General features: G+C 36.7%; 3 protein-coding genes across 3 annotated transcripts; 2 read left to right on the forward strand and 1 right to left on the reverse strand.

Annotated features, from left to right (window-relative positions):
- Positions 1-1,308: 1,308 nt before the first annotated feature.
- On the forward strand, positions 1,309-3,514 carry LOC137710554 (ethylene-responsive transcription factor CRF3-like). The gene is made up of 3 exons (XM_068449617.1): positions 1,309-1,444; positions 1,648-1,859; positions 2,098-3,514. Exon 3 carries the CDS (start codon positions 2,282-2,284, stop codon positions 3,290-3,292), a length of 1,011 nt encoding a protein of 336 aa, XP_068305718.1. The 5' UTR covers positions 1,309-1,444; positions 1,648-1,859; positions 2,098-2,281; the 3' UTR covers positions 3,293-3,514.
- Positions 3,515-3,621: 107 nt separating this feature from the next.
- On the reverse strand, positions 3,622-7,808 carry LOC137710553 (carbon catabolite repressor protein 4 homolog 5). Its single transcript, XM_068449616.1, has 14 exons — positions 7,361-7,808; positions 7,045-7,208; positions 6,871-6,936; positions 6,718-6,770; positions 6,280-6,361; positions 6,018-6,058; positions 5,826-5,913; positions 5,654-5,746; positions 5,528-5,560; positions 5,309-5,406; positions 4,828-4,939; positions 4,651-4,736; positions 4,451-4,535; positions 3,622-4,209 (listed from the first exon to the last, which is right to left on the reverse strand). Exons 1-14 carry the CDS (start codon positions 7,659-7,661, stop codon positions 4,156-4,158), a joined length of 1,356 nt encoding a protein of 451 aa, XP_068305717.1. The 5' UTR covers positions 7,662-7,808; the 3' UTR covers positions 3,622-4,155.
- A 1,028-nt stretch (positions 7,809-8,836) lies between these two features.
- On the forward strand, positions 8,837-12,583 carry LOC137711709 (lysM domain-containing GPI-anchored protein 1-like). Its single transcript, XM_068450970.1, has 5 exons — positions 8,837-9,664; positions 11,316-11,430; positions 11,575-11,736; positions 12,100-12,131; positions 12,215-12,583. Exons 1-5 carry the CDS (start codon positions 9,013-9,015, stop codon positions 12,439-12,441), a joined length of 1,188 nt encoding a protein of 395 aa, XP_068307071.1. The 5' UTR covers positions 8,837-9,012; the 3' UTR covers positions 12,442-12,583.
- Positions 12,584-13,387: the final 804 nt, after the last annotated feature.

Genomic DNA, 13,387 nt, shown 5'->3' on the forward strand with positions numbered 1-13,387 from the left:
AAACTTTATATAAGTTCAATATTTTTAACCAATAATAGGAATAGTCCAATTTATTAAAATAAGTTAAATTTCTTAAATTTAATTATTTAATTATCAATAATTATCTATTCAATGATAAGATTTATTATAAATATCAAATTTCTTTCTAATTATCTCTTTGATTATTTCTTTTATTTTTATTTTTTTGTTATTTCTTGTTCTTCCTCTTGCTTTAAACCCCATTTATAGATTTTATTTTTAATTTTTATAATCAACCTATATCACAAGGTAATTATTTTTATGTATCTATATGACAAGTTCTTTTTTATAATCAACATGTCACAAATTCATGTGTCTTGCTTGTAGGTGTATTATGTTTTTTTTCCTACCTTTTAGTTAGGTTTCATATCTCGCTTACATGTATAATATATATTCATATATTTGTTACTTGAGTTAAGGTTGTTTTGTAGATAATTTATGTTAGCATATTAGTGTTTTTTTTTTTTTGTAAGATATTAATTAGATTTTTTGGAGTTGAAAAATGCATAATATTAGAAGATTTTAATTGGTTTTTAATATTTAAAAAAAATATAAAATGAGTATAAAAGAAATAAAAACATGTAATTAGATAATTTGACTCACTCCTAAAAACCATCTATGTTTTTGGACCTAGATCTAAAAGCTCCAAAAAAAAAAATGCTTATACTTAAAAGTGCTTTTAATGGCCACTCAGTACTACGGTCTAGTAGTATGACTCTTCATTTGAAAGTGAGAGGTTTTAAGTTCGAATATCGTGGATGGAGAATTCAATACTAAATTAAGTTGTCCATTATATAACTTAACCGAACTCTCTTTAGAAACCATTTAGTGCTGTCTTTAGAAACTGCACATTAGTTATTTTTTTCTTTTCAAAATGCACTTCAAATGTATGTTTCAACTACAAACACTTTTAACATTTTTCAATCTATATTCAAATCATTCTAATTCTATTCATTTACCACAAGTTCCACTTACAAATCTGCAATCCGATAGTAGTTGATCTCATTCATATTCCTTACTTTCTTTTCCTAGTTTATGAATTTCCTCGTTCTAAATAAATAAACACATTAAAACTGAATACTGAAAAAAAAAGAAAAGACACGTTGGTTTATTTGAACTTGAAATAGCCTAAACATCCAGATATACTGAGCGTTGCAAAATGACAAAACAACCCTTTGTTAATGGTGGAGGGCCCACTCTTGTCCTATGTAGGAAAAAGGCTGAATTGTAATTGTAACGCAAAACCGAAGCAGTGACGAGCTGTTTCCCAATTTCGTCCTCCAAAAAAAAAACACAGAGGGTGGGGACTGAGGAGAGAGAAAGTAGAGAGAGAGAGAGAGAGAGAGAGAGAGAGAGACCGAGTTTTTTCTTGTGTGTTCTTCTTCAGAGATAACACCAAGAAATCAGAATCATCACACCACCTTGAGTAAGAATCAAGCTTTCCCATTTCCCTGTTTGATTCCATCGATTTTTTTTTTTCTGATTTTTCGTAAAAATCTTGAGGCTTTCTTTTTGGTAACAAAAAAACTCTCTGAATTTTCTCGGCCGTTGATTCCAAATCCTCTGTTTGTTTTATATTCTGGGATCTATTTTTGATCTGGGCTTCGATATCTTGTGTTATTTCTCCAGATTCTCTCTTGTTCTAGCTCTCTCTGCTTGCAAGTTTGCAAAAGATAAGGTTTTTTTGGAGAAAACAGAGGAGGTTGGCACAGAGGATTTATGTCTTCTAGATTTTATCTGTCGACTGGAGCTCCGAAGAAGCTCTGGAAATCATATCAGCCTCTCTTTTGCATGCACAAACAGATTGCATCTGTTTTTTCCATGCCATTAAGATCACAAAGGTATGTGGGTTTCATTTATTAATTATTAATTTATTACTCTCTTGCGTTTAATATTATGTGTGTTCAGTTTTCAATTTTTATGATATTTAATGTTTTTATGATATTTAATGTATGTATGAACATCAATATTAGTGCTTTGTGGAATTTTGTTGATGGGTTTTCTGTTGTAGGGGTTTTTGATGGGTTTAAGGTCTTTGATTTGTGGTAATTTTTGTTTTCGTTGATGAAATTGGTGCAGGAGTTGTTCTGGAGTGAAGTGCTTTAAGGATTGTTTCAGAATACAATTTTCGATTTCGATTTCTGGACTCGGGTTTTTGAGGGTTTTGGGTTTTTCTTGATACTGAGTTTTGAACTTTTGAGAGAATTTTTGTTTTCTTTTTCTTGTTTTCGGTTATAGGGGGTTTAGGGGTTTTAAGTTCAAAATGCCGGGGATGAAAACCGTAATCTTGAATCAACATGTGAGCTGGAACAAATTGAAGAAAAAGCAACCTACCGTAGAAGAGAATGCAGGTTACATGAAGAGAATTCGGATTATATACAATGATCCTGATGCCACCGACTCTTCGAGTGAAGATGATGAGGATTATGATATTGAGGGAAACCTATTTCAGCATGGTAAGCGCTTTGTTTCGGAGATTTTGGTTGTGGAAACAGAACGTGAATCATCTGCAGGGACCAATGGAGGCAGAATTGGTCATAGTACGGACTTTTATGACTCTAAGAAAAGTAATAGAGTGCTCCCTAAGGGAGTTCGACGCAGAAAATGGGGAAAATATGCAGCGGAGATTCGAGATCCATTTCAAGGAATTCGAAAATGGCTTGGCACTTTTAATACAGCAGAGGAGGCTGCTGCTGCTTATCAGCAAAAGAAGCGTGAGTTTGAGACCATACAGTCACAGCAAAGGACTAAGAGCCACTGTGAAAACATGCCATTATCTGATAAGCATGAGTTTGAGAGTATGCAATTAACGGAGGGAGCCAAGCATGAGCTTCAAAGCGTTCCTTTATCAGAGGAGAGTCAGGATTCATCGTTTTGCCATCCATCACCATCATCTGTGCTTGAAATGTCTGGTTCAGCTGCGCTTTGTATTGGACTCGAAAGGTTGAAAGAAGAATCTGGGGTGGAAGTTTCTGGGGGAGAAGGCACTCTGCAGCAACCAGTTTTTGAAGAAGAGGAATCCATTCCAATGTTGCCACCATTAGATGTCGAACAGTTGAATTTGGGATGCGGGGACAATTACGTGTTTTCTAGCTTGGATCAGTTCTTTGATGGCATGTGTGATATTGTTGATGATGGTATGACAGACACAGTTGATTATCCCGTGTGCAAGGATAAAAAAGGCGAGGCTACGTGTCTTCCCCCTCTCGACTTCAATTTTGGTCAGCAGGATTTCTCTTGGATTGATCAGAAACTGGAACACAGTAAGCCATGAAGTTTTGTAGTTAGGAATTACCAGTAGTTTATCTAGTACATGTTGCACAATAAAATGCTCAAGAAATGTTTGAGCAGCGGTGTTTAGCGTTATCGTTTTCTATGTTCGGAGAGAGTTCTTGGGTTTTCACTGTGCTTTTCGGGCCGTCCAAGATTTTTCCAACTCTCAGACTCGGAGTGGTAATATGTTTGAGTAAGCTATTGTAAACTGAACCTTTGTGTACTCCTTTTCTATTAGTATTAATGACAAGTCAGTTTAGTCAAATGCGTCAAATTATGATTTTCAGGTAAGTAGGAACGACTCCGTCCTATAAACACGGAGCGAATTGATGTCGATTCTCAAATGTAACGTTGCTTTGCCAAATTTTGAAGAGACGATAATACCAGTGTGAGTCTTAGGAGGCGTGTCGTTTAAGGATAATTAAGGGTTGCTTATATGGCCAGGAAAGGCGGCTAATTGAAGATAAGCTTTCACTTTCAATTGACTAACCATCATCTCGCCGGCCCGGTTCAATTTCGATGGGTCCGAACCCACAAAGCTGACCAAGTACACTGTGAAAATTGGAAAAAAAAAATTGGTACCGAAAAGGAATTGTTGGATTCAAAAGAAAATGCAATTAAGAATGTCCTGCTTTGCTACAAGTCCTCGGTAACTTTACAAGTTATAAGAAAAACTTCAAGCCCGAGATTAGCTGGACTCAAAATCCGAATGGTTTTTAAACTCCCCGAAAAAACTAGGAGCACCGTAAATGTGCAGAAGCCCCGCCCCGTAAACATTACAGCCATCGGAACTTGACGCGGAACAAAACGATTAGAACGTAACTTCCCTGGGCTACAGCTTGAGTTGGAGCTTCAGTACTGCTATTATCTACGAAAAGCCAGTTCGCATACAACGGCAAGATGATCGCTGCCCCATTGCTGCAAAGCAAAACCGAAACTTAGAGAAATACACAACACCTTACTACCTTATCACACATCCAAGTTTTCAGGTCAATTTCTATGATTAGTTCACTTGTTATTTATCGGTCTGTTCACTTTTCTACAGTACTGAACATAGTGAAGAAGCTTATGATGCTCTAACTCAAACTATTATTTTAATTCTCCTTTAAAGCACGCTATGCGACTGATAAAGCATAAATAATTGGAGATAGAAAGTTACCTTGCTGGGGAGTCCTCCATCTCTTCTTAAAGCATTGACTGGTAAGGTTTCAAGAACTCTGACAGGAACAAGTTCCCCAGTATGCCTGTCACTCAGCGACCAAAAGTATTTAAGTACAAAGCGCAAAACAGTAACACTCAGCCTGTTATAATTTAATGAAATTCCGGACAATGGACCGACCGAAAAACAATAAGGCATACCAAATATAATCAACAGTTCCCATAAACTCGGAGTGGTATGACGTTGCCAAGGGTTCTCCAGACCTATCTCTGGTTCTACAACTACCCTGCAGAAAGGCACATACATACAGCATTGGGAAAAAGATAATTGGATTTAAGCATAAAATTTTTTTAAAGTAGAAATGATTTAAGACTTACAGGTACTCCCAGGTATGCACTGCAAAGCTTCAAATCGTGCCGAAGACAAGTGACCACTTCACTGCCAGTTGCAAGCCTTACTTCTTCCTCGCTCCATATATATGAAAATGGCCTAATAAAATATTTCGTAACACCGCATCCACAATACAGAATTCAGTTAGAACTTTTTTTTTTTTTTTTAAAAAGAAAAAAAATAGTTCTTTAACTGCAGTGCATGTCATATGAGAGGTCAAGGAAACAATAACTCATGTCATCCTGCTTTCACTTGAGAAGTTAACCGGAAATTTCAAAAAAATGGATCTCCTGGTTCTCACTAAACCAAAGGGAGTTTAAAATAAAATAAAGAGAAAAAGAAGCCAGTACTGAATTCCATAAAGTTATAAACCAATTATATCTAATTTTAGGTGATAAATGCACTAGTAATATTGCTTGTACATGTTCTAATGCGACATTTGAGGTAACTATTCATACACTGAAGTACCTGCTTGCTTGCTCATTCTGAAATCTGAAGCCTCTGTGATTCGAGTTCAGGACAAACTGTCCGGATATACCTCTGCGGTCATGTAGTCGGATGTCCAACTGCAATAAACAACAGCAAGAACAGCATAACATAAACTGAAACCCATACAAAAAGGAGGGGAAAAAAAAAAGACGACGAAGAAACAGAGGGGGAAAGCAGGAGAAGCCAAAATGGAATCACCTCAGAAGAAGCTAGGAAATGGTACATAGGACTCTGAACATTTGACGAACCAAAAAATTCGGTGTAAGTGACGTGGACCATCTGAATCAAACATGCTTAATAAATGATATCATTGTAGGAGGTCACCTGTGGGATGCTATTTAGATCTCCGGAAATTATAACAGGGATGATGCCCCACTCTTGTGATAGCTCGTAAGCTTTTTTAAGAAACAGTCGGACCTAATGCATGATCACATTTGAGATATATTACAAACTATGCTATACAGTCCCATTTCTGAAAAAACATAGTAGAGAATACCTGCCCTAGCTTGATATCTCCACGTTTTGGGTTGAATAGTAGATGTGTATTCCCAATCACTAAGCTTCTACTTTGGGTGTATGGACTCCTGTACGATGCATATCAGTCGGTGAAATAACCCACCAATATGTGAAGTAAAACCAAATCCTATACAAAATATGCAAACAGGACAGAAAGAAAACTTATACTCACGTTCCAGGAGGTATGTCTGACTCTAATTGATTTTCGTTACTCTGCATTTTCAACAGACAAGAAAAATGTCTAGTGTAGCTAAGCAACAATAGTAAAATGGAAACAAAACAATTGGCAGCACAAAGGGGTTCGTCGACATCAGCAATGGCTGGTATTTTAACAGGGGATGTCACAATAAGCCATAGATTTTACAAGATCACACTGGAAATCATAATTTTACTGTGTGACAACGCATGTTTTACGTGGCTAATGCCCCCTATACCTTTAATACACAAAGTTGAGCAACATTGTTACGAAGTCCAAAACTTTGGAACTCTATATTTTCTTCATGTAAAAGGCTAAACCTGCATTCAGAAAATCATTGGCTAAAAGCTGGAATAGAGAGTGACTAAATTGATAATAAACAAGAAATGACAAGTTATACCAAACATACAATACCAACATGACCGTAACTAATGAAAATTAGATAGGATATATAATTCAAATGCAGTCATCAAACGTGTTTCTCAAGAAACTATAAAACCACAACTACTATAATAAATATCAAAGGAAAAACCATCTAGCTAGTTGTAAAGAGGTAACAACATATTTGATTTTGAGGAGAAACAAGATTGGATATGAACTGATCTGTCATTTGAACTTAGAAGTCAAAGCAAGGTGCAGAAAATTTACAATTTTCAAAAGTTCAACGAAACCTCACATTTCCTTTTTCCAAAATATGGCGCATCCATCATTTGCTTCACCCGTGCGTGCCTAGGGATAGTTGGTAATCATTAATCAGAATGTATGCCAATAAGAAGGTACTTGACAATGGTAAGTGATTACATACTTGGAAAAGAAAATTCAAGGCTACCTTATAAACACCTTCGAACCCATCTTTCCGGAAAAGATGAGCTAAATCATCAAAACGATCAACCTCCTACAGCCATACAAGTAACTTAGTATTAACTTAAAAGTAAGTTAAATAATAAAGATTCACACTTTAGCCTACACATCATATCTACATTGCCAAATTCTTCGACCTTACCTGCAAGCACATGATGCTAGCATTGTAGCGATTGATCTCCTTCCGAATAAGCTTCCTGCGGCGGTTCCACTCCAAGAACATGGGTGGGACTTTGTAGTACAACTCTGGGTGCTTGGATGCATTTTCCACACCCAGAATGTTATAAGAAACAACCACAAATTTCTCTGCATACCACAAAATTCAAAAAATTTAGCACAATGCCTGGTTTGGGTGAGCAATCCAAACAGCTAATTGCAGTAACAAAAAAAATCCTAAGCAAACCCAATCAAATTCAAATTAGCCAAACAGGGAATCTGAAATTTGGATGTTTATTTACCTCCATAGGTGGAAGCAGAAGAGCTGCAGGGAGAGGAAGCCCACTCCCGGGAGCTCTCTGTCTCGGTTCGACTCGGTTGCCGCTTCGTGTGCTTCCGATACGAAGGCGATAATAATTGGAACCTGGATGACGACGGCGGCGGTGGCGGGTCGGATTCTCGGGTTAGGGTTTTAGATTCGGACTTCACTCTTCTGCGCCGCCGCCTTTTGTGAGGCGGAGAGCGAGGGTGGTTCTCTGCGGCTTCTGTGTTGTGTGAATGTTGCTTGCGCTTACGCCGCCGTACATCGCCGGTTTCTTCCATTCTGCCTGACTTTTTAGTTTTAGAAGCGGTGGCGGGAAGTAGGAACGCGCTCAATTTGTGGTACGCGCTGCCATGGTGAGAATGGGGGTGGTTGCTCCGAAATTCAGTCAACGGCGTTTAAGAGGAGGAGAAAGGGATAGATGTCCAATGAAGTTAAATGGCCCAATAAAATGTTCAAGATCTCAGCCCAATTTTTATGCCCAATTTTTATGACAATTCATTAGACATTGACAAAGACTTTTACAAAGTAAACGAGAGAAATGCTAAAAAGATTTTCTAATTAAATTTTTTTATTTTTTGTTATTTTACTGTTTAACGTTAATTTTTGTGCTAATATTATAAAATATTATGCCAAAACATAAGATGACAACGACTCCATGAATAGTCTCGCTTTTGAGAAAATTTCCTTAGCATTTACTAGTTAGTTTCACCCAATTTTATATGGAACGAGATAAATTTAGCAGTACGTCCTGAACTTACTACTTTCTTCTTTCCAATTGTATCCCTCCACTTTTAACTTAGCTGTAAAATTATAGACTTTTTCAATCGTATGATTTCTCCTACCGTCAAATCTGTAAGTCTCAATTTATATTCCTGCATTGAAGTATAAAGTGTGGAACTACAATTTTCTTCCGTAATCTGGACTACTAAGTAGTTTTGAAAATAGACGGTGAAATTGACTCTAACAAATAAAACGATTGACTTTAAAAAATCGAAGTATTTAATAGTCTAGACTACCAAAGACAAACCCATGAAACTAACAAAATATGTGATACTTTTGATTGTTTGCAAAAAATTGACATATTTTGAAAGTTAAAAGAGCTCAAAGCTAAGGGTGCATTTTTGCTCACCACTCTTATGTGGTAGCAATGTTCATCACATTATTTATTACCATTGAATGAGTTTAAATTTTAAGATTTATATCTATCCACTATACAGATTTTAAAATTTAAATTTATTTAATAGTAAAAAATAGTGTAATGAATTTCACCATCACTTAAACGTGACGGGCAAAAATATTATCCAAAACTAAATTAAAATGGAATCAACTAATCCGTTTGAGTTCGTACAATGGAAGAAGAACTCATTTCAACGGCTGTTACTCATGGTGGCACCCAAGGGCCAAAGACTGGTTGGTCCAAATGTCCAACAGCCTAAGAAATAATTAAAGAATCACACATTGGTCTGCGCAACACCAACTCTCGCTCACTCTCATTAATTTATGATGTGTACTCCCAACAACTTCACTCCACTCGAAATTAAATTAATCGTCCAAATTTTTTTGAAAAATTGGACAGAGATATGATCTTTCCTACCATTTTCAACAAACCCACCCAAGCAGATTTACAAGATGAGATCAAATCAACTAGTACTAGTACTTCTGCAACTTTTATTCATCTTCTCCATTAATCTAGCAAATGCCAAGTCCACCATAGAACCATGTTCCTCCGCAGACTCCTGCTCCTCCCTCCTCTCCTACATCCTCCCATGGGACTCGAAACTCTCCGAAATCGCCTTCCGCTTCCAACTAAACGTCTTCGACGTCCTGGCCGCCAACTCCATCAACTTAACCATTCCGTTCCCTGGAAACCAAATTCTGAAAGCGAAAACCCAACTAAAGATTCCCATTTCGTGTCCATGCGTGGACGGCATCAGGAAGTCCGTTTTAACGTACACCGTTCACGCGGTGGACACGTTGGATCTGATAGCGGAAGGGTACGGCGGGCTCGTGAGCGCCGAGCAGATTAGGAGTGTGAACGGGATTGGCGCCAAGAATCCGTTGACGGGTGGGCAGAGCGTTTTGGTGCAGTTGCCATGCACATGCTTTAATAATAGTAACAACGGGGTTGCTTCTGTGTACATGTCGTATGTGGTGCAGAGCGGGGAGAGCTTGAGGGGCATTGGCGGAGAGTTTGGGGCGACTGTGATGGAGTTGGTGAGCATCAATGGGCTCGGTCAACCAACGGTTGATCCTGGTGACATATTGGCTATTCCAATTTCAGGTTGGTAGAATTTCAATGAAATTGGTTTTTAATACAAGCGATCATATATAATACGGAGAATCGAACTTAAAACTTCAACTGCAGAAATAATTGTTACAATGTCGTCATTCCAGTTTTTATTGAAATTTAATGTGTGTTGGTTGGTTTTTAAGATTTAATTAATGAGTTATTCATCAATTTCCCCCCTGAACTTGTGACCATTAGCCAATTTCCCCCCTCAACTTTAATTTTGGCCAATTTCCCCCTTGAACTCTCATGATTAGTCAATTTCCCCCCTCAATTTTAATTTAGCCAATTTCCCCCCTCAACTCTTATAATTAGTCAATTTGCACCCTACTGTTAATTTTTTAATTTGATCATAATTAAACAAGTGTGTGTAAGAAACTAAATAAGATGTATGTTAATCATGTTCCTATATCTTTATCCTATTACAAATAGATTAAAATTTAGAATTTGACAATTTATCATAGATAGTATTATTAGTCATAATAAATCAGTATGGAGTAATTTTATTTGATTTTTTACTATACAAAATTGATAACAAAAAGGATTGATGTGTAAATTTTTGTATGTGAATACAATTTTCTTTATAAAAGTGAAAGCTAAGTTCAAGTAAATTTCGGAGAATCGAGCTTTAGTGAAAAAATGGCTAGTCTATTCATAATTTTCGACTCCTTATTAAGAATAACCCATTTTATTGAAATAGGTTTGATCCATGAGTTTAGGATTATTATTTCTTTTTGTTATTATTTCTTCTTCTACATGCTTTAAACCCGATTCATAACTTTTTCTTATAATCAACCCATGTCACATACTAACTGTATTATGTTTTTGTACATTTTACCCTATATTATGCAGGTGAGTTTATGTTAATTTTAGTACTTTGTTGGAAGCTATTAGAAAGATTGAAAATTAAGAAAAGAATAGATGGAAAATTAAAAAAAAAAAAAAAATTAACAGTAGGGTGCAAATTGACTAATTTTGAGAGTTGAGGGGGGAAATTGGCCAAATTAAAGTTGAGGGGGGAAATTGACTAATTATGAGAGTTGAGGGGGGAAATTGGCCAAATTAAAGTTGAGGGGGGAAATTGACTAATTATGAGAGTTGAGGGGGGAAATTGGCCAAAATTAAAGTTCAGGGGGGAAATTGGCCAATGGTCACAAGTTCAGGGGGGAAATTGATGAATACCTCTTAATTAATTTATAAGGAAGAAAGGTAGGTTGGTGAATTTATACATAATTAATTTGGCGAGTAATGTAATTATGCACTTACTGGTCAAAGACGTTCTTGTAGTTCTGCATGTGTTTGGTTTTGAAGCTATCAAGAGGAGAATCTATGTTTTTGGTTAATGTGGCATAGTACAATAAGTTAAAGAAATGAATGAATAAATTTTGGTACTCCCTATACCAACAGTGCTTAGATATGTTCACCAAATTAACCTATAGAATTGATTTGGGCTGGTCATGAATTATTTTAAGTTTATAGAATGATCGGTGTGAAGAGTATTTATCCTCCTTCTTCGTTTGTATAAAAAAAGAGCGTCGGATTTATATATGCAACATAATCGAAGCTGCACATATGTACGTACATACCAAACATATAGATAGATTAGCTTATTAGTTAAATTAATTTAGTGCCACGGTATATGCAGCATGTTCATCAGCAAATTTGAACTGGTACAATGAGAGCTTAATAGTTCCAAATGGTTCATACGCCTTAACTGCCAACAACTGCATAAAGTGCTTTTGCAGATCAACCACTCTCAAGTAAGCATGTTTAAATTCCATTTTACTAGCTACTTAGCTTACTGTCATTACCAATATATCATGCTCACAATTTTTCTACATGTTAAAAGCCTGGCATATTGTACATTAATTTGTACTTAGCTGACTATCTTGCTTGGTCATCAGCTTGCAGTGTTCCCCATCTGGCATTGTCCCCTCATGCTCTCACCTGCAATGCAAAGACTCCGATGTCTTCATCGGCGATGTGTTAACCAAACCAACAGCATTCGGTTGTAATGTCAGCACATGTGTGTACCGAGGCCACAGTGGCGGCAAGATTTTCAGGAGGTAAGAGCAAGGAGAAAGCCTTACCTAATAACGCTTGTCTGGGGCACCATTTACACAAAAAGTAGATCCAGCTGCAACTCACATGCACTAGTAAGACAAACCATTGCAATTGGATATTTATTAGGGTGGTTCTCTATCCAAACACTCATTTTTATCTCTCACACACCCCTTTCAATTTTCGGTCATTGGATCGAATGATTTGAAGATAAATCAAATAATAGAAAAATAACAAAGACTGTATGAGAGATAAAAATAGAAGTGTTAATAGCACCACCCTATTTATTAACACACAAGAACAAGATTCTAGAGCCAATTTAACAATTACCTTGTATTACTTTTTAACTATATCCTTTTCTTGCGCAGTTTGGAAAATTCTTCTCATGCCAATTGCTCAGGTGACAATTACTAAAACGTATTCTTTTTCTTTGATGATTATTATTATTTTGTTTCTGTTTACTGTAAAAACCTGGCTGTGCAGATGTACAGGATTACGGCGCAGTGTCACCAGAGCCATCTTCTAATCCTGTAATCCCATATATATCTTTACCTCCGTCAGCATCACCATCTTCTTATCCACCCATGGGAATTGGTGCTTACGGACCTACGAGTACACACAACCCCAATACCCCTAATCACAGCAGATTGCTTACTCAATCTTCATACTACATTTTGTTGGTTGTCCTTGCCCTCTACTTTTTCTTGTGATAAAATTAATCGATGCCAATTCTAAATGTCCCCATGTAAACTTTTTGTTCTTTTGATTCATATTTTTCAATTAGATGCTCAATCCAACCAATGAAATGACATAAAATGTCAGAAGCAGCAACATTTGCAATGTATTAGGTTACTGCCCCTTCTCATTCTTATGGTTTCAACTTGTAACCTAATAGTTACATTTGTTTGGAACATTCTCAGGCTCCTTAAGTTTCCACGCACATGTCAATTTCTGTTTGTGCATATTAGGATTTTACTACGGATCATAGTTACCCTAATCCGTGTACGTATGGTAGTAGCTCAGAGTTGTCAGCGAGTTATGCTCACAAATCAGAAATCTACACGAGCTTGACCCATTATAAATTGGTATGCGTTGGGGTCGTCTGAGCCATTCCGCTAGGAAAACTTACACATAAACTTCAGCCCAAACTCTGTCCACAAAGTCCAATGGTTCATCTGATCATCGACTGCTTCTTCTTCATGAGAAAATATGGCTTGTAACTATGTGTATTGTCCACAGCCATTAGTATTAGTAATTTTTTTTATCACGTCATGCGATAGAGAAATACTAATGTGAAATAATATTACTGATTGTACCACAAAAATCTGCCCTTTTCACAGCACAATTTCTTTTTCTTTTTTTTTAAATTTCAGTTTTTCTCTTTTAACCAAACCTGGGTTGTTATATAATCAACATATCAAACCTATCCCAAACCAAATTAGGGACTGATTGTTCCTGCAGGCTGCAGTGTGTTAGAGACGTTATAAATCTCCACAATGAACATATGTATGTGGAGTTCAGTTCCCTCACCAGTACTGGTTATTCATTCTTATCCCCAGCCGAAGGCTAGCTAACGTGGCACCTATCTCTTCTTAGAGCACACAGGTGTCGAAAGCGAACTCGATCCCACCATTTCATCAGTTGCCTAGATTTCAA

This window comes from Pyrus communis, chromosome 12, assembly GCF_963583255.1.
Source record: "Pyrus communis chromosome 12, drPyrComm1.1, whole genome shotgun sequence".
Classification (NCBI taxonomy): domain Eukaryota; kingdom Viridiplantae; phylum Streptophyta; class Magnoliopsida; order Rosales; family Rosaceae; genus Pyrus; species Pyrus communis.